The 22,290-nt window shown below is 38.9% G+C and overlaps 1 protein-coding gene across 1 annotated transcript in view; it reads left to right on the forward strand.

The window, feature by feature from the left end:
* The window catches only part of rngtt (RNA guanylyltransferase and 5'-phosphatase), a 115,844-nt gene that overhangs the window by 32,079 nt on the left and 61,475 nt on the right, over positions 1-22,290 (forward strand). The window contains exons 9-11 of the mRNA XM_085246984.1: positions 7,798-7,933; positions 11,089-11,160; positions 18,847-19,011. Coding sequence (XP_085103110.1) covers positions 7,798-7,933; positions 11,089-11,160; positions 18,847-19,011 — 373 coding nt within the window. The remainder of the gene's footprint in view (positions 1-7,797; positions 7,934-11,088; positions 11,161-18,846; positions 19,012-22,290) is intronic.

The following is a 22,290-nucleotide window of genomic DNA, read 5'->3' on the forward strand; positions in this document are numbered from 1 at the left end:
TGGATACACCGTAATAACATGGGAATGGTTGGTGATATTAAAGTCCTGTTTGTGGCACATTAGTATATGTGAGGGGGCAAACTCCTCAAGATGGGTGGTGACCATGGTGGCCATTTAGAAGTCGGCCATCTTGGATACAACTTTTGTTTTTTCAATAGGAAGAGGGCCATGTGACACATCAAACTTATTGGTAATGTCACAAGAAAAACAACGGTCACATATACTAATGTGCCACAAACAGGACAGAAAGTGTCCTGTCTGTGCATTAGAAACCATTTGATTTATTTTAATAAAATCCTGGTTCTCTACAATATTTGAAAAGGATTATTTTTTACTTGTTTCTATCATGTCATGGATAATAATTTAATGTATTTAATGAGACGCAGGTGTCTGCGCAATAGGGAACCCACGCTTTGTTGAAAGATTATCTTGTCATGTAAAAAGTGGTCTTCTGGAAATATGAGTGGGCTCATATTGTGACAAATAATCATAATGACCCCTCAGGGACTCCTGCAGTCAGAAGTCAGCTCCACCTTCTTGGATGGGAGTAAACAATGGTAGTCGACATTCTGCTCTACACCCTTAGAAAACTTTGCGCAGAGTCACGTGAACCAGAGCTTCAGCTGCAGGTAGTTCTGGTTAGTGTGTCTGGGCAGGTTGTCAGTTATGCAGGTCATGGTAGTCTTAAGCACTTTAGTTGAAGGCAACTGCACTTCTTTTTAGGGTCTTGAAAGTGGATATGGACGCCTCTTATATGAGAGATAAAATGCCTTCAAGAACCTACTAAAAAAAAAATCCACTTGCCTTCAACTCAGGTACTTACACTGTCTAAGTACTTTGAGTGCTTAGAGTGGCACTACTATTTACATCAGACCTCTAGAGCATGAGGACTACTGCTTCACGGACGATCTGATATCCTCGTGTTAGTGTTGTTCCCTCGTCATCATAAATAATGTTGTTCCAGTTTCAACATTGCAAGTGACCAACCACCTTCTGCTGACGTCATCCGTGACCTCAAAAAACCCCCCAAACAAACGCCTTGAAAAAATCGACTTCACTTGCGAGAAGAGAAACCGCCTCTGTAAGGACAATATTTATAATGCTTACTGTTAAAGGAAAGCATCCTGAAATGCAAAGAATTCAAGTTCCTAGATCGGCGGACAGAAGCAGTTTCTCTTCTCGCAAGTGAAGTCGATTTTTTTAAAGGCGGTATTTTTCAAAAGCACAAAAGGGGAATGTCACAACAATGTGATAGGTCACTTACAATGTTGAACCTGGAACAACATTTATTGTGATGATGTGGGAACAACACCGACACGAGGATATCAGACCATCCACTGCTTCACCATACTGTGGCCCAGTATGGTGACTGTGAAGTCCATCTGACCCCAAGAGTGGAGAGGCAGCTGAATGATACCTATGGTCTCCACGTGTTTCCTGTCAACCTGCTTTTAAGACATACTTCAGGGATTCATCTGACAATTAAATTGATTGAATCCAATTTTACTTATCTGGCACCAAATCACAGCAACAGTCACCTCAAGGCACTTTAAATTGTAAGCTAAAGACCCTACAGTAATACAATAAAACCCCAACAATCAGACAACACCCCCTGTGAGCAAGTATTTCGCGACAGTGGGAAGGACGAACCCCCTTTTAACAGGAATAAAACTCCAATAGAACCAGGTTCAGGGAGGGGCAGTCATCTTGCATTATAATACATCTATTACAGATGTGCCCCAGCTGCTGGACTTTAAGCAGATTTTAAATAAATATGACCAGAATGACTATTTGGCTAGCAGCTCCCCAGATGTCTGTGTGTGTATCCATGTCTGCAATGAAGATTAAGGCTTTAGGGATGAGAGGGGCTAAGGCTAGCTAGGGAATTATTAACTAGTACATTGGCTGATGACCAAAATAAAACAAGACCATACATAAAGACGCTCATATATCATTATATTTCACCAGATATACTTTGGTGCGGTCCGTGTTGGAGGTCCTGGGCCAGACATCTCCTTTGAGAGTCAGCAGGGTAAATGGCATTGGCACATTACTTGTGTAACGCACATCACTGTTGCTGGTGTAAACTTCCACACACCCTCACTCTTGGCATCTTGACAAGTTTCCCTATTTGAACCAGCTGGTGTTGGTGGCATATTTATTAGGTCTAATCCTGTTGTTTATAATCGTGGAGAGTCACAGCAGGTATGAGAAATTTGTGTCTTTGTCCTTTGGGAAGTCATTAATCTCAAATTCATCTCTGTCATCCAAATTGGCTTTCCGACAATGCGTAAATCCCTTCAGTGTGTGTACTAGCTGTAAGTTGGTATCACATGAAAGTCTTCTACCAATTTTCTTCTGGTTTGAAATACAAGATAATTTGCTGCAGTTTTTACTCACATTGATTAGGATACTTAACCTTTCCAAATGCAGCAGGGCTTTAGTTGCTCATTACGACATATTAGTTCTGCTTTATTCAGCACTTGGTATTTTGTTTTAAAGAGCAGCCAGCAGACTGCAGAGTGTAATTGAGTTCATAAGAGGTGTGTAATGAAGCCACCAGATTCTCTCTCTCAGTGGAATTAACAAAGACAAGCCTACTTGACTCTTAACTAATCAACCATTAAACAGAATAATGTCACGCATATGGATGGATGTTAAGTTAAACAACAAAAATAAGTTGAGTGACATTAATGGGACTTGTCAACTATGGTTGAGTTTCTGGGTTTTGTCATTCTGTACATATTGTTCTTTAAGTAAAAAAAAAAAAAGACAACAAAGAGAGCCTAATAAAGATCTATTTGACATGGAAAATCTAATCAAAGCAGTTGGGTAAAAACAATGCTGAATGCTCACACCTGCTGTTATACTTGGAGACTGTTCTGGAGGAAACACAAAGGCAACAATGGTGTCTGTGTTTTTGGGTGTGGCCCATCTTTTTTTAGCTCATTTTTGGGGAACCAACAGAAGGGAAGATCAAGGATTTAAGTCTGTTTAATGTCCCTGTTTCGAAACTGCTTTTAATTATTTGCCAGCTCATTGTGTTTATTGATAAAGCAGCAAACACAACTGTGCCTCTCTGGGTATTCTTCAGGTATTATTTGGTACTGAAATGTATGTATTTTATATCTATATAATATTGTAATATGTATAATATCTTTAAAACTAGCACCCCAAAACACATCATTTGTTAGCATTTTGTATTCAAATAATTGAAAACTATCAAAGGTAATGGAGTTTGACAGTAAAAGAAGTGTATGTATTAGCTGAAAACTTGGCATATTCTGACAGTGGGTGTAGTGTGTCCTGGTAAAGGTGCTACTATCTAATAGAAAACCCTAAAAACTGAGTTAAGTTGAGTCATGGATTGGCCTCCTCAGAGCCCAGACCTCAACATTGTTAAAATCATTTTGACAGAGAACAAACAGCCATCATCCAAAGAAGAGTGTTAAATGCATGAAGAACTATTCCTGAACACTGCTTAAAAAAGTACATAAGAAAGCTTATATACTTATATAAGATAGTCATACTTTCATATTGACTTTCAAGCTTGTTAGAATTGTTCGAAAAAAAGTTTTTGCCTTATTTGCTGCACATTTTGATAGATCCTTGCACCTGTTTCTCATTTTCCTTTTAAAATGAAAAGAAATGAGGAACGGCTCAAGGCTCAGTATTTTCGAATATTGTTCGACCTCAGTTTTATGTATCTTAATGAAAAGATGATAAAGCAACCTGGCCCGATGCACAAAATTCATCTGGCACAGGTCAATTTAGCCCCAATAAGAAGAAAACGTCTCATTAAATGAAATACATTAGGTCAGTTTTTCTAAATTAGACAGCACCAGCAGAAGGATGGATCCTTAAATTATAACTGGGTTCCAAATAATTTGGATGACTTATTTTCCAGATGGAGTGTCTACAAAATAATAGATTAACATGCATGTGGTGGGAACCCATATCCAGTTAATTTGTAAGCCCCACGCCTCTAAAGAAAATGCCTGAGAGAAGAACATCTCAGCTCACCTGTAGTGTTTACTTTGGTTATTCAAAGATACCCCCACCCCATCCTTGTAGTGGTGCAGATGGAGAAATAAGGGTGATAAAAATCTAAAAGGGGTCTTATCCTTCATGCGCTGGCAGTGCGGCACACCTTATGAGTCAAACTAATACCAGCCGCATGCTCATATCATGACCCATGTTTGAAAGCTGGCCTGTTTTAACAGCTTTTAACAGTCCAACAGTCGCTGCTCTCAAGTTTTGAATCTCCCAGATTGGCCTACTCAAGGGTGGAAAAGTAATTTTCCAGCAGTGGATTGTAGGGCTGAACGATATATCGCATTTGCGATAATATCGCGACATGATCAAGTGCAATTTTCTAACCGCAAAGGCTGCGATTATACTGCGATTATATTATACAATTCATGGGCTGCATCCTCCTGAGGCCGCATTTGTAGACCGATTACGTCACAGCGACGCGCCGAAGGCTGTCCAAATTACTACCATATCCCAGAATTCATAGCGCGGCCCAGCCAAACTCCAGTTTCCAGCAATGGCGGCCGCTACTAAGTTTTAAAATTACTCATACTAATCTTTCTGGGTCACAAAATAAACTTTTAACATATTTTCAGGCGAGAAAGTAGTTGTGTAAACATCAAATATCTGCTCGGTTTATCAAGATATCCCATATTTGCAAAAGTGCTTCGACGTTTTCAGAGGCGTCTGCTACCCACCAGCTCGACAGCTAGCCGGGAGCTCGAGGGTTACTGATGCGGCCGAGAACGGCACAACTCCCGGCACATCATTTTCAGATCACCGCGGAGTTTCGCTGCTCGGGTTAAACGTAATATATAAGTCACTTAGACAACCTAAAAATGTTATTGTTGGGCTTTTTTCAGTGTTTTGTTTGTTCGTGAGTAAATCGGTTTGGCTGAGATTAAAGTTATTAGATTAGATAAAATAAAACTTTATTAATCCCCCGGGTGGGTTCCTCCTTGGTTTTCACACAGCTGACTAAACGTCAAACAGAAAACTTATTAAACAGAAGTATGAGACAGTCGAGAATTTACACCAGTGTCTGGTTATATTTTAGATAGCAAGAAGCAGACGGCCGAGTTTATTAAACTCCACCGAGACAGCGGTGACGCTAATCAGAACTAGCCTTCTGATAATCAGAAGGCTAGACTTTAAACTTTAAAGGCGTGTTTGTGTGTGTGTTTATACAATTGCTATTATGTTTGCACTTTATGTGTAATGTTACTGACTGCAGAGATCAGTAAGATGTGTGTATTTTTTATTTATTAGTTTTATTTATTTAATATTATTTTTTAATTGAATGACTGTCTAGTAGTTCACAGATGTCGAAAAACTGAGTGTGGTAAAGCCACTGATTTTTTTTATGTATATTTCTGCAATCTGCACATTGTACTGACTTTCATTTTAATGTTTACACCAGGGTTCCTTGTCAGCACTTTATGCTCAGATGTTTGTAAGCTAAAAATAAACTATTGTGTATGTTCAAATATACTGTTGTGATTGAAGAAGTTAAATAAAAATGTCAGTCATCAATTCATGCATCACCTCATGTCATCATAACAGAGGTCTGTCTTCCAGGAAAGAACAGTTTAAAATTAATGTAATATAGTATTGGCCATACTATATGATGTATTGCTTGTCTTTGTTTAATAATACAGAAGACAAAGACCTTAAAAAATAATCGCATATCGCATCGCAATCGCAATATTGGGGCAAAAAATCGCAATTAGATTATTTTCCATAATCGTTCAGCCCTAGTGGATTGTCTTTTCACTTTCTGTTTTGCTTTTACTTAATATTACTTTTGAAGAATCCCAAAGCAGAAAAAATAAAGATTATGATGGACAAAATACCAGCGAATCCCTTGCAGTGTAATACCATTTAATCCAATAACACAAACAAGGTGTGACCCCAGACTGACCATGTTGGTTTTCTTTGAACAAAACAAAACAAAAAACCTTTAAAATGGTAACAGTAATAAATATATACTGTAGAGACAACAGCATGAAATCACACAAGGTATGTTACGTTGCTTTATTGCTGCAAAAGTTTAGCTTGAGGAAAACAGACTGTAGAAATGTTGTTTTGTGCCTCTTTATCTCACCTGCAAAGGCGTGCTGTGGATTAGCTGAGCATGGGCCACTGGTGATGTATGCAGTTTGAAGATAGGTTATTACTCTGTGCTAACAAAGTGTTTTTGTGCTAGTGGAAGATGCTAAGGGACTTCTGTAATAAGAAAAATAATTGGTTTACCATCGAGTAAAAATTTTATTAAGATGCTTTTTGTAAAAAGAAAACAAGTTGTAGTATCAGCCACCTTTTATTCTTTTTAGAAGTAAAATAAGCAAGCTTTTATGTGTCTGTTCAGTTTCAGCCACACTGATCACAGCTTTTAGTTTGCAGTTCTCGTTAACTGCAGCTAGATAAAAGGAAAAATGGGTGCTTTGGTAATTAAGCATCTGTTTGGTGATCTTTCCTTTTTCAGACACGATTAAAAGCTCTTGCACCTTTACCTATGGTTTTTTTTCTTTGTTTGTTTTTGTTTTGCTTTTTCAATTGAACACAGCTCATTTGCACATTGGAGGCATACACAGACTCTGTGTTGTTTCTCTTTGCCTACAACAATTAAGCTTTAAAGTATTATTATTATTACCATACTTAATCATCCAAATAAGCTAATGAAAGAAAATTATAGGCCTCTTTGCTTGTCTGGAGAAATTACATGAAAACAAGCAATACAAAACATTTTAATAAAGTGGCACAAAGGCTATAATAGTTTACCCCAAAGAAACAATTAAACATACTTTGAGTGAAATGGAAAACATGTACATTTTGAAACAGTTATGCTGAGATGCTGTTTTTCTAATCTATTCTGTTCCTGTTCAGTGAATGTGTTGTGAAGGAGCTCTTGATCGACAGGGTCGAACACACACACACACACACACACACACACACACACACACACACACACACACACACACACACACACACACACACACACTCTTTACCATTTTAGTAGTAAAGATTCAGCCAATAGGTGAGGCCAGTGCTTTGCTTTTTTGGGGTTGAAGCTGTTGTCTTTGTTGCAATTTAAATCCCCCCTTTTGTATAATGGAAACAAGGAAATCATTATTCTTAAAAAAAAAAAAAAAAATCATTCAACTGCTTGGGTTAAAATTGATGGGAGACACGTATAAATATAACGTTTTTTTGGGGGGGGTATGTTGGAGATGTACGGATTTATGGATGTATGGATATGTTAAAAGATAAAAGCTACACAGTACTAAACTTAAGCTAGTTTGTGATGACCATCCCTAGTTGGGCTTTTTTAACACATACAGAAAACATACCATAGTTAGAAAACAACTGATATCGCATAATTTGTGCACCAGCCAGGATTTTGTAATATTTAATTTAGACATTTGTGACGGCTGGGAGGCTGTTTAATTAGTGCTGATGAAATCTAATCTAATCAAAGCTCCCACTTGTAGTTCTGATGAGGATTAGCTTCATTTATGAAGATCCCAACCAAGTAGTCCCCAACAGTGTTTTTGATTCATAGCATATAAAAAAATGTAGGATTTATTGCCAGGATTTTATTGAATTTATGACAGCGTTACAGTTTCCAATATATTCTTTATAACTACTTGAGTTTGGGGTTTCAGTGGTTCTTCTTATAATCATTGCTATCACAGCGATTAACACAAATAAAACTTGTTAACTTGTACTTACAACTAGCTAATGATGCATCCTGTTTTTCCACAGGTACATGATGCTCATCAATGGAAAAAACGAGGTGTACATGATCGACAGAGACAACGCCGTCTTCCACATATCAAATCTAGAGTTTCCTTTCCGGAAAGAGCCACGTGTCCACCTATCAAATACTCTGTTGGATGGGGTAAGTTATGCTTCTTGTCCAGCGTCATCTCCAATTCCAAATTTGCTGTCATCCTGCTCCTGCTGCGTAGTCTTTTTACGAAATTAGAAAAGGCTAATTGACACCAGCTGTCAAACCTGGTGCGAAAGGTGAGCACGTTTCAGTTTGAAACAGCAGACTCCAATTGCACACATCCTGGGGAAAGCACTAATGAAATGTTTCAGTTTTCAGTCTTTGTTCTGCGTTGTGTTTTTGTTGTTGCGCTCTGCTGTGTGCTCAGCAGGGGTCGGTGACTTATCCTTCCACTGTAATGCCAGGCTCTGACTTCCACTGGCGTGTCTGTGCAGCGTGTGTCACGCAGGTCCAAGCTGCACCACTGCAGCAGGTGCACATGTATGAGTCATCATGAAAACATAGGAAACTGCTTGCACGTTCATGTCATCAGTGATTATAAAGCCAGCCAGACTTTGTTTTTGTCTTTCAAATACTGAAGATTACAAATAAGTTGCCTTTCATTCTTTATGTGTTGCTCCTGGCTTTGCTTCGTCAAAGTTTTGAGAGTTTATGCAAACACCAGGTTTGCGCTTCCTCTTAGCTTAACAGTTTCTGATTGATGTGGTGAATTTAAGTTCCTCACTCAGGCAGGATGTCTAATTGCAGCGTGTTAAGTGTTCCTTTGAAGAAGCTGTGTGGCCGTGTGTTTAGATTGCTGCAAGGTTTGTTTTGACTCGTGTTTATTAATCTGTTGATGCTTCTGGCTCTTAGCTGATAGAGGCTGTATTTTTTAGTTTATGAGGATCCCTTTAGAACCCAGCCGTGTTGTCTGATATTCTTCATCTTTAGCCCAGAGCCTCTGGTCTTTGTCTTTACATGCTGTTTTGTGTTACAGTTTTAATGAGCTTTACATCAACTTGGGTTCCAATTTTGGATGAATGCACAGTGTAGATTGAATTCCTGGCAGTTTCCTTTGGTCACATTAATGTATTCATCCGCTGCTGTCTGTCTGCGCCATGGTTCAGTGCACCAGATCCATAATGATGGCAGCAGCCTCCTGGAATTACATCATTTCTCCTCTCCAAATCCTCCTTCAGAGCTGTGCATGCCTTGCATTCACACCTTTTCTCCTCTCCACCAATCTAGCTGTGGAAATTTAGTTGTGTTGTCTGGTCCTTTGCCCTGTGAGATGTGAAGTAAAATTACGTCAGCCAGCAGGGGGAGTTTTTATTGTAACACACTTCAAGTAGTCATTAGGATGCAGGTACTCAAGCAGAAGTTTCTCATCTTGGGAAAGTGGCTGGTAGATGACAGGTCTATAACAATTTTCCATTGCACTGAAGGCTGCTGTTAAATGTTGAAATGTAAAGAAATTGTTGGCTTTGGGTTCTTTTAAGTCAAATAAATGTTAAAAGAAATGTTTTGACATACTCACTTTTTGCCAATAAAGCGACAAGAATAACACTCACGTTTGTAAAATACCAGTAATGGGCAATTCGCTCAGCTCATCACATAGACCGCTTTTACTGCCAGCAGGGTTGGAAGTGAATATCCATCAAGTTACCAAAGGATGGTAGATGTCCAGGCTCTACTGACCAGTCATGTTTGAACCAGTAGAAGAAGAAAAAATAAGAAAATGTTCCTCCTACAGTCATTGGAGTAGTTGATTGGTTTCAGAATAGCTAGGGATGGGTATCGTTTAGGTTTTATCCGATACCGGTGCCAAATCGGTACTTTTGAAACGGTGCCGGTGCTCAAACGGTGCTCAAACCGGTGCTTAAAGAATAGAGAACACAAAATTGGTCCAAAAACCTCTCATGCTCAGCTGTTTTTTGTAAAAAGATAACAATGTTAGCCTTTTCTGCAGCTATGGGGCATATATGGTATGATTCTTGGCTGGAAGCAGTGCTTAAACAATGGAAAAAACACAAACTTTGTCCAAAAACCTCTCATGTTTAACTGTTTTCCACTTTTTCTTTGGTCATTTTAGCCTTTTTGGCCAGGGTGAAGGGAGTATCTGCCATCAAACAAGAAGACAGCCGCATGTAGCTATGATGATGTTTGCTAGTTCACCTTACATGCATTAATGTAATAACGTGGTTAGCCTACTCAACGTAATTACACACGAACAACATTTAGCTACTCACGCAGAGAAGAACGGCTGCTGCTGCATCATCATCCGTCATCATTTCTGCTACACTGGCAGGGCTAGGGGCCAGGACTCTCCTCTTCGTGTTTTTGGGGGATGTTGCATAACAGGCAACCCACCCGCAGTAGATGTGCTCGGTGTGAGGTCTCGCAGCAAGCTATCAAATACGGCGCATTTCTGGGCTTTTAAAAAAAACGCTATGCGTCGCCAGGTGTTTCATCGGATTTGATAAACTACCGTTTATGGCACCGGACACCGGTACCCATCCCTAAGAATAGCTATAGGACCCCCCCCCCCCCCAAAAACAACGAAAAAAAGAAGCTAGTAAAGGTTAGTTTCTGATCTCGGTAACAGAAGCTTCATACTTCATACTGTTGGTATTGTTGATATGAGCCTTTCGGCCTCCAAAATACTCATTTTGCTTATTTGTGTGTCCTTGAGTGATGTCTTACCTGTTACTCGTTTATCTGTCAGGTACATCACTAGAACACAGTTAGGTGCCTCTATATTTTATGAGGGGCGAGGGGATAAATATAGTTCTCTATACATAGTGAGTCAGTCTCAAATATTTATCAGCTAAAGTGTAAAACGTTCCACTTCCACGTCATCTTCACTGTTACTGTTGTGCACATCTTTTAAAACTAATCACGTGTTTCTTATGAGTGTCAACCGTCATGACTGCACCTGACCTCGACCTGACAGCCTTGCATAATAAATGTGCAGTGCTATTTCTGCTTCATGTCCTCCTTGACCACACAGACACACCCTTGTGCACGTACTTACACACCACACACCTGGCTTGCTATCTTTTTGCACCGCCACAGGCATCTTCCTCTCTCAACATACATCCTCTAGAGAGTTCCCACACTTTCTACATAGCAGGTTTCAAACAGGAACCTCTTTTATTATGCTGTAATGTTAAGACCTCACGTAATTCAGAACATTTACTTTCTATCCACTTTCTGCATCTTCTCCCCTTTCCTTTGTCGTTTGTCCATCCCCCTTGACCGAATCTTTGTCTTACTCCTTGCAGGAGATGATCATCGACAAGGTGAACGGTCACCCCGTGCCTCGCTATTTGATATATGACATCATCAAATTCAATGTGAGTATGAGAAGGTATCGTCTTTTCTTATGGTTTTTATTGCGGAAGAAGTGCCAGGTCAAGATGTCAGGTAGAATCAACTAAAAGGACATTGTATGCATTCTATTAATGCTGCAGTCCGCCTGCAGCTGCTTCTGCCCTCTGCTTTTTTTACTCTTTATTTAAGGTTCAGCAAAAAGGGTTTCTTATTTTGTGGTCTTAGTCGGTAGCAGGCTGTATATAATCCAAACGGGGGACTGTATTACGTGAAGAAGCACTGACATGGTTTAGGATTTGCTTATCCCTTATACCTGAAAATTCAAACTCGTGGTTGAGTTCCTTCAGTGCTATAATGCAGCAGGCAGCAGAGCAGTGTTGATCCAGGCTTTGCAGTATTTGCATAGAGATGACAGAGCTTCATCATTCTGCATGCTAAAGGGAAAGCGTGGCTCCGTTTGACCCCTGCAACATGTCATGACTAAAGCCTGACCTTAACAACAAAGCTGGGGCTGAACTGCTTTTGACCCATAATTGAATATTAATTAGCAAAGTTTTTTCCTTGTGATTTTTTTTTCTCTTGTACTTTCAGTTGAAATTGGTTTTGCCAGCTACACTGACCTGTTTTTGATAACCACTTAGACAAATGTTATTAAATATTAACCTTTAACATTGTCAGTACGATGCATTGTGCAGGATTGACCTGATGAGCAGTCCATTATTTGCTTCAGTGTGGCAGTAAGTGCCTGGTGCGTCTGTGTGTTCTTTTATATGTCTAACAGCATGTTTCTCCTGTTAAATTATTATGACCTTTTTCGTGAACTGCCCGGGAACAACACTGCGAGGCTGGTAACTACTTGCACTCTTTCGAACTCTAAATTTAATTTATCCCTTTAACATGTCTGCATATTGCTAATGGCATGCAGATAGTCACAGATACAAACGAGCCTGCATGTTTACCCTTAGGAGCCCTCTGCTGTCTTCTTTAAAAAGAACTTGATGAATACCTTGGGATGAAGTTGGTGAGGGGGTTACCTCCGCTATTATGTTTCTCTGTCGCCTCCCCTTCTCTATCGATCAGAGGATCACACAGGAAAGCGGCTCGATAGAGGGCTCCAGTGGCGAGGGGAACGTCTGTGTGAGATGTTGTGGAGGTTAGCAGCTCCCCATGACTCCCCACCCTGCTATCAGTAGAGCACTGTATTGATCCTTTCTGGCCTTCTCTATTACCTGGGGTGGGCTGCTCCTTGGTACTGAGGCTTTATTCTGAGATTGAAGGTAGAAATGCAGCAAGTGAGAGAACACAGCACCAGCCTGGCTCATGACCTAATGTGACCCCCTGCTTATATTTAAAGTTGGGTTGCAGCTTAATAGAGGGATGCTTTTGATTTGAGTCTAAGGAGAAGAATGTGCCCTCTCGCCTTGTTGGGTAATTTCGGGGCATCTAAGGAGTCAGTAAAAAGTTTTACTGACGTTTTAAAAAAAACTTTGATTGGAAAAATAGTTGTGCCTGGTTACACTCTGAAAATGACCCTAAGCTAGGGCTAGGGAGTTCTCTTACTTCACTTGTTGTAGATAATTACAAATATTTTTTGTCTTTCTTGAAAGTTGTTGCAGCTTGTCAGTCACTGTCAGCTCCCCCACAGTGGGGGAACAGACAAGACAACAGCATTTACATACGTGCCCCCCAATTTTCTGATTTTTTTTAATTAATTAATTAATTTTTTTGTTGAAAGCTGTTATTTTGAAATAAAAGCATGGAGGTTTGCAGTTGACGTCGCTGCCTATGTGCTGACACTTTGATTGACCTCATTATCTTTTATGCTGCTAAAATAATCTTGCTTTCGGTGCACAAGTAGACAAGATAATTGGCTTAACTTGATAAACGGGTTGAGCAGAAAGGAGTGCTTATAGCATTCACCACAGAGATGCTATCTGTCGAGGCACGGGCAGGTTTTACAGCCGTCAGGTCCATTTACTTCTGCTTGAAAAGTTAATCTGCAGGTACAGTCTGTAGCTATTGAATCTGCTCCATCATTTCTTTCAGATCAGCAGACTGATAACCTGCAGTCTCCTTTTGTGCAGTTACTTAAAAAATATACTGCATTAACATACACCTTACATCTTTATCAGTAATGACTGTTACTTACAGCAGAAAAGATGAAGTACAAGTTGCACAGATTAACACAAGACCCAGAGCTGGGTTAGTGTTGGCCTCTAGCTAGTAAAAGCTGCCATTCGATAATCGTGCCTTCTCAGTTGACCTCACGTGCTATAATTTGCTCATAAATCACATCCATTCTGCAGGGAACACAAGCCCTGGCTGCCTTTATTGAGTGTGGCTTACTCAAACAATGCTAATCCACCAATTCATGTTGTTCTACCGTGTTAAATACAAGTGGATTATGCAGTATATTAAGAAGAGTAGTCATAATTCTGAATATGTTGTAGAAGTACTTATGAAGTACCTTGCAACCCCTTGTTAAACATAGCAATATGCTTAACTCTTTGCTGTATCTCTAGATGCATTTTTTTTCCCTGGTTTTGAACTCTGTCTGAGAAGAAAGCTCATGACAGCATTGCAGTGACTCATAAAGGAGCGGGAACTGTATGCTTCAGGGACTCTTCTCGTACACTTGGATAGAATGTCGTCATAAAATCTGGCCTAAGACCTGCCAGTCTACAAATTTAGACACCCAATGTACTCCCGAGGCCAAAGGGAGCGACCCCGGCTCTCAGTGATGGAGGTGGATGACAGGAAATACATTTTCCGGAACTGTAGGCTTTTGTGTGTGTTCAAGGTTTAGATCAAATCTGCCCACATCTGTTGAGATGTGGATGTAAAGCCTGAATACTTGCTTCTTTTTATATCAAGTGTTCGCTCATTAATCCGACTGCTTCTAGTCTCAGAAAAATATATAGAGAAAAAAAATCGAGAAAAAGTGTTACTCTTCCTCCTTAAAATCTAACTGATGCACTGTATTAGCAGTAACTGATGTTGCCTGTTAAAATAATAGCTTGCTCCAATATTGCTTTAAAATGTTGTGGGCCTTTTCTTTTTTATAAAGTAGTGCTGTTGTCAAACAGGATGCCGAACAGTTTTAGTCCAAAACATCCCGAAAGCCTCTGTTTTTGTCACGAATATCCCAAGGGAAGCTTGGCATTAAACTTGCTTTGACATCTCTTATTTTGTCACCGATATGTAATGTAATTTATCCCGAATTATCTGCTTTCAACAGGATTTCAAACACTTTCATGTTTTTGCTGTATTTTTTTAGCCTTGCCAACCTCATGCTATTATCCTTTATTTCTCATTATATTGCTCTCTGGTGTTTAAAAGTTAATGTGTATATATAAACTGCTCAAAAAAAATAAAAGAACACTTTTAATCAGATGCGCAGTTGCTCTCGAAGAGGGCAGGGCTTTAGAAGGTGCTTGACGCATCAGCAGAACCGGTATCTCCTTCTTTGTGCAAGGACAGCAGGATGAGCACTGCCAGAGCCCCACAAAATGACCTTCTGCAGGCCACTGGTGTGAATGACCAAACGAATTAGAAATGGACTTCATGAGGGTAGCCTGAGCATCAGCCATTATTCCTTTAGGGTCATTCTCAGGCATGGATATAAGGACACAGGGGAAGTACATACTACAAATACCATTTTTGAGCTGCTGCAATGAAATTTTGGCAGAATGGTGTAGACTACCGCATCAGTTTTTCACTGTGATTTTCTTTACATTATCCAGTTCATGTTAGTATAAATGTACAGCATGATTTCTTTTTCCTCCCCCATTGCTAATCTAAACCATGGTTGTTATTGTGACAGCAGTATCAATATGGAGGATATCATAAATGGCATATTTGCATTAATGATATTTTCTGTGACAGATTAACCCCTGGAGTCACAGCCCAAAATGATATTTAGCCCTAGAAATGTTTGGTTAACAGGGTTTTTGTCTGCTGTTTCCCTGTTGAACAGTCGTGGACAGCACATGCCTTGAATCATCCACACTTACATCTTGTTCTGTCCCGATGACACGGCTGACAGATGGTGCCGAATGTGTGGGACATGATACCAGCTGTTGCTCCAGGAGGATGTAGTGCGGTTTTGCAGTCACCCTAAAAGAAAAAGAACTCTTCAAAGAAATGTTTAAACAAGAGTATCTTGAACTTCAATCTGTCTGTGACCTTATTTGAAGTTCCCAAATTGCCCTTATAACATTGTTAAGGCTACATTAAGCAAATTGGAGAGTCTATCACAAGGACACAGCATGACTGGCTTCTCATTTCTCAAGTTGTTATGGTTAATCTGTTTGCAGACAGTTGGCAACTTAAGCATCCTGCAGACACAGATCAGCATGGGCATCCTAATAAAGTCGCATCCTGATGAATGCAAAGCCAATATTCACTTTATTTCCATTTATTTTTTTTATTTAGTTTCCTGTTCTTAGCTGACAACAGTGACATCTGTAGCACCTGTAGCCTTCTGCTGCCGCAGCTCATCTGCTTCATGCTTGGATGCGTTGTGTGTTCAGAGATGCTTGTCTGCATACCTTGTTTTTATCGAATGTTTTTTTTTTTCTATGCTTTTGTGTCAGCTTAAAGCAGTCTGACCTTTCTCCTCTGACCTCTGACATCAACAGTGTATATTTTCTCTTTTTCAGAGCATTCTTTGTCAATCCTAAATATGGTTGTGTGTAAAAAATAAATAAATAATAATCCCAGCAGATCAGCAGTTTCTAAAATAATTAGAACACCAACAACCATGCCACATTCAAAGTCTATTAAACCATTCACTCTGTTGTCTTGACCATGTCTACATGCTTAAATGCATTGAGTTGCTGCTATGTGATTGGCTGATTAGGTATTTGTTTTGATCATGAGCCATACCTAATAAAGTGGCCAATAAGTCTACGTACCATTAAGTGGGTCAGATTTTACCTGTATTTCTAAAGGCATACACATCATAGTGTGTGTGTGTGTGCGTGTGTGTGTGTGTGTGTGTTTATGTTTATTAATATATTAATATATATTGTGTGACTCACAAAATAGCACACTCTAGTAATGCGTCTAATCATAGCTAATTCTTTGTCATTCACTGTCTCGTCCTTTTATTCAGAAATCTTTTCCCCTGCCATTTCCAATAATTCCTTAGAAAGCTGTTGAGAAGAGAAGTGGCCTTTACCAAACACTTCGAGTAGAATACAAATGCTTAGGTCTTAAGCCTTTGGGCCTCTCGATACACATGAGAGAATATTGATCCATCCTGCTGGTGTAAGAGCTGTAAAAATTGCGAATGTTTCGATGAATTGTTTTGATAAATCGATGTTCTTTGTCTAAGAAACTAAAACCTCATGAAATGGTCCAATACTCGAATAATTGCTGCTTAAAAACTGGCTTTGCATTAGGCTGTACAGTAGACCTGTAACAGTCAGTTCATCGATTTGTATATTTATTTATTTATTTTTCATTCATGTTCAAAAACTTTTGCCAGTTTCAGTAGAAAAAGTGGCTGTTGGAACTATTTCTTTTACCCATTTTTTTTCCTCGTCTTAGATTGCCATCATTTTAGAAAAATGTGTTAAACTTGTTGGCAATCATCCTTTGCCAAAACTAATTATCTAATTAACAAAACATAAATGCTTTTAATGTAGTAAAGATCATCTACAGTAAATTAATAATTACTATCATGGGCTTTAAGATTGTTTATTTAAGCCCTACAAAGGAAAGATTATTGTATTTTCAATAAGCAGATAGAATGATGTTTGGAACAACATGCTGCTGTTATCGGTGCCAAACACATTTTTAAATTCAATTCCATTATTCTTTTTATTTAGTGGCTGTACCAGAGCCAGTGATTAGCATAGAGAATACTGTTGTGTAACTGCTCGGTTAAAAACAAGTCTATCTTGCCAAAGTATGTAGTTTTCTGGCAAATCATAAAGTGGTTTGAAAATGGATTCTCTGCTTAGTCTTTTCTTTCTTTTATAATAAATGTCAATTTTAACAGTCAAGGAGATGTTTGGGTTAGAAATATTTTTGTGCTTATCACAGCTGGGTAATTTTTTTAAAAAAAAGAAAAAGCTTTCTGTGATTTATGATGTGTTTTGGCACCAAATAAATTGCAGCTCAGTTGGAGTTTGAGCTCATTTTTTTCAATTAAATGTCAAATTGTTGCCACGTATTTGGTTCATGATCATCTGGCAGATTTTCATCACTAACGTCAGCAGTTTTGATAAAAGTGAAGTCTGTGAGTCGTTGTTTTTAATTGCTTTGTCGGCCGAGCAGTAGAAAATATGTGGCGGTAACGAGCCGTATCAGGCTGTTTTCATCTCAAACTCCTCGGCACCATTTAACACTTTTACATTTTCCACCTGAGCTTTATTATTTATAACCCGGGACAGGAACAAGCTTTGCTGTACTTTTTCCTGTCAAAGTCACAGTGGACCCCGTCTGTGTAAACGAAAGTAGTGGCTCAGGTTGAAATGCTTGTCTATGTGGAATAACAGTGATTGACCAACATTGTGGAGAAACTGTTGTCATGGTGACAAAGAAAAGCTGATTTAGCTGTGCAGTGTACTTTTTTGGGACGAGTTCAGCTGATGTTAAAGTAACCTTTTCACAGGTTACCATATATAAAAGTATTGGGCTACACCTCTTAATGATTGAAATTAGGTGATTTCTTGCCCATTACCACAGCTGTATAAAATCAAGCACCTAGCCATGCAGCCTGCCTTTATAAACATTTGTGAGTGATAGTGAGTGATTTTTCTGTGGTAGGTCGAGGGGAATTTTAATGCTTCAGCTTACCAAGAAATTTTCTGGGAACCATTTGGGAATGTAATTTTCTGTCCATAAACTCATGGTTGCATGAGTTTTGGTGTTTACTGGCACACACAGACTCCTGACTTGAACTCCATCAAACACTTTTGGGATGAACTAGAGCAAAGATTGTATTCCAGGCCAGCTCATTCAACATCAGTGGTCTGACCGTACATACACTCTTCTGGATGAATGGGCAAAAATTCCCACAGACACATTTCAAACTCTTGTAGAGAGCCTTCCCAGAAGAGTGGAACCTGTTATAGCTGCAAAGGACGGGAGCAACTCCATCATTATGCCGATGAATTTAAACACTCAATATTGGTCAAATATTGGCGAGATATGTAATTGCATTTACACATTTATGGAGTATTGTTTTGTGGTCTAATGTCTGATTGAATATCCCTAGCAGTTTGTTCGCAGTTGACTGGGTCATCATGAAAAAAGTCCCTCATCCTATTTTCATCAGTCTGTTCATTCTGAGGAAAGGATTCCAAGAAGCACCTCAAAGTGTACTTTATGCTACTGTCACACTAATTGTAAAGTTCTTTTTGTTCCCCTTTTGAAAATGCCTGCCTTGTTCAGATGTACAAAAGTCCTAGTCCTCAACCCCACGAAAAGTAAAATTACCAGTGTTGCCATGGTAACAAAACTGGCAGTTCAGTAATCTTGACATATCTGTAATATGTTTTCACAAAAGAAATGCATTTTAAAATGTATGCGCTAATCTAGCCTTGGAACTACTGCAAAGTTAAATCCAAGTCCAAATAAATACTGCCGCATTCATATAGATGTTAATTGTTCTTGTTTGTGAATAGCCAAGCATAGAATAACCTGTGAATGTTTGCAAGAGGGTAGAGTTGAATAACTGATTTTGTTTTGTGTTTCAGGGACAGCCTGTTGGCCAGTGTGATTTCAATATCCGGCTGTTATGCATAGAAAAGGAAATAATTTCTCCCAGGAACGAAAAGATGAAGACTGGACAGATTGACAAGACCAAGGAGCCCTACAGTGTCCGACAAAAGCCCTTCTATGACATTCATGCTTCACGCAAGGTATTGTAATCAACGGTGCTCTTTTCCCTTTCCAGTCCATTTCCCTCTCCATTTCTTACACAGATGGCGCCCAGTTGAAGCAAAATCCAGCTTTTCAAACAAAGAAACACAGACGACCCAAATTCCTCACATATTGTTTCCTAAAATGAATTTGTTGAGCTAGTTGTGTCCCAGTTATATCCCTAGACGTTGTTTTCCAGGGCAACAGTAATTCATGAGCAAATTGGTCTGAGCTGGTGGGGGCAGACCAAGAGCAGCTGAAACACATCAATACACCAACTTCTTATAGCAAGCCCAGTCTCATAGAAGGAAGCAGGCGCCCTCTTGAGGTTGGGCCTAAGGGAGGGAACTCACAGCTACCTAGGCTGGGATGGATCATAATAGGTCTCAGGTGTGTGGTAGCTGTAAGCGTAACAATACACTGCTGGTGTTGCAAACTCTGACTAGGAGGAAAAAAACGAAACCTCACTTTATAACATTTTGGAGTGGTCGTCTCCTAGCATTGCTTTAATTAGCACATTAATACCATGAATAAACATAAAATACATTTCTATGTTTACTCAGATATATTTACTGTCTATTTTGGGTGATGTTTTTATGCTTTTGTCCTGTCGTACATCTTCATGGCCCAGGTTAGAGTACTGTGCTGTTCATAGGCTGCAAATGGCAGTGACTTTATTTCTCTCAAAAGATGTTAAGCCTCTCTCAAAGGCCTGCTCTTGTACCCTACAATCAGGTCTGTGGGAGGTCAGAGCACAATTAGTTTCATGTTTTGCTCGGACAAAGATCAGTTGGGAATGTTGGCGCTCCATATTCGGCGACGATCAAAGTGTTTGGAGGGGGTGAAGTTTTTGACATTTCTTCTGCTTTTTCCACTTCTTCTTCTGCCAACATTGATATCTTGGTGTTTTTCTGCTTTTGTGCAAAATTCCTAGTATGAATGGTTGCGTTACCTCTGGTCTAACCCTTTGCTATCGTCTTTTCTAAGACACTTTGTAAGGCATAACCTCTGCGAGCTTTGGGGTTCATGCTGATCGAGATTTTCTCGAAATGAAGTCAGAGCTGTCTGGTTTCTGACTGCTCTATTGTGTTTTTTCACTGGCCATCTGCTCCCCATACAGGCATATCTCTGTTGTATGGGACATTAAGAGGGAGAAGCTGGAATCTGTCTCATTAATTCATAGCAGCACAACCATCTACTTCATGGCATATCAACCAGAAATTCCATTTTGGGGATATTTCAGTCACAGGCTGGAGTTGTATGATAGCTTTTGTCTGTTGCTAGGCTCCTGTTTTTTATCTCGCACACTTACACATTCATGTCGCCATTTCCCCACCAATTGGGAACATTTATTCTTTTTGCTTCCTCCACTTTTCCAATTATCTTACAAAGAACCCTTTTAGTTTTACAGAATTTGTCCATCGGGGCAACCAGATAATATATTTTTGGAATTTCCCTCTTATGAGGATTGAGTGGACTTGGCTGACAGTAGCCAATAATTCTGATCTTGCTCTACAATTAATTGTATTCATGGCATGTTTAATTTAGTTTGATGTGATGCACACTGCTTCTTCATTAGTTGAAGAAAAACTGTGGCCAAATTAGATTTTCTTACATGAATCTGATATAAATCAGGCCCTTCAATTACAATTATCATAAATTACAAAGCTTGTGAAAATAAATTGTGTGTAATTTGTTTTTTCATCATTGAATACAGCAAAATAAAATATCGAATTATAATTTTAAATATCTTCATAAACTAATAGTATTCGTTTTCGGGTTTTTAAAAATTGTGATATAATTTTTTTTTAATTGAAATTCAGTCACGGCTAATATTTATTGTGATATTGCTCGATGTTTAAATGCTGCAGTTTTCTCCTGGTTGTTATGATGAAATCTTTAACTAACTGTCAAATATGCTCTTATCTCAACTTACTAATAAATGTTCACAAGTAAATTAGTTTGATCTGTGCACTTGTACAATATTCTAAATATCATTTTGGGATGGCTGATGTTTCACAATAAAAACAAAAATGCACATTATTCTCAATACATTAAAAAAATTCTCTGGTAATTGGACTGAGAATGTATTCGGCAGAAATCTTCCCTTCGTGGCATTAGACATCAAGTCAAGACTGGAATGTCTGGTCATTTTCTTGCTTGCAGAGTTTAAGAGTATTGGCAATTTCCACAGATGATCAGTTTACAAGGTAGAAATTCATATTCCCTCCTGGATTACAGAAAAGAGTGTTACAGTCTCAGCCCACTGGAAGCTGGCAAGTTTCCCTTAAGAGTGAACTAATCATAAAACTCAAGTCTAAGTTTTATTAACTTTTTGGTGTGTGACAGAACTTTTTCAAACAGGTGGTTTTTGACCTTGATGATGAACTCTTAAAAAATTGGAGCTTATTAGTCCTGAAACCTAGCAAAAATTTGGTGGTTATTTTTGGCAGGTATGGGCGTCAACAGAAGGTATTGTGTGGTTGAGCACCAATCAGAAATATATATCCACACATGCACAGTGCTCTGAAGAAGAACAAGAACAATACTAGTAACACAGTGTCTAAAGACGCAACTTAACTTGTCTCTTTGCCAAGCTGTCTATTATGTCTAGTTACAGTCCGGGTTCATTCCTTAAAGATGTTTTTTCTTTTTTTTGTTATGCCTGAATGGTTCATAGGTCAGTGTTAAGGGGCTTAACAAACAACTAAAACAAAAGACAAACAGCCAATGTCCAAAGAAAGGCTTTGAAAAACCCTCAGAAAGCCCGTTGCTGAAAATTCAATAATAAAAAAAAGTGTAGAAGAATTCAAGAAAATTATTTCATTTTTTTTAAGCTACTAAAATCCATGTTTTTAGTAGGCAAAAGAATGCAGAATTTGTTTTATTTTAATGAATAACATGAAAATGAGTTGCTGTTGTGAGCATATGAGCAGATGTCTTCTGGTGGAAAGGTCTGTCTGTGAGGGGAAGAAAGAGAAACAAGTTACATCTGTTCAACTCAATTAATTGCTCTTTAAATTAGGAATAAATTTAAACGGGCTTTTCTTCTTTAAATTTCTGTTTTTTAATTCATTTTTTAAAAGCAATCATGCAGTGAGGCCTTTTGTAAAGCGTGCAGTAATTAAATGTGGTTCAAGGTGTATTCAGATTCAATTAAGTCACAGTTTAGTAACCTTAACATTAAAAAAGGATATTAGAAGGTCTAGGTTTCGCTGTGCCCTTTTTATAGAGTTTCTAATATCTCACCGTCATGTATCCTATTTTAGGCCTAAGAT

This window comes from Mchenga conophoros, linkage group LG15 (genome assembly GCF_057382185.1).
Source record: "Mchenga conophoros isolate Kocher_MC1m ecotype Shallow Benthic linkage group LG15, M_conophoros_male_GT1.1, whole genome shotgun sequence".
Classification (NCBI taxonomy): domain Eukaryota; kingdom Metazoa; phylum Chordata; class Actinopteri; order Cichliformes; family Cichlidae; genus Mchenga; species Mchenga conophoros.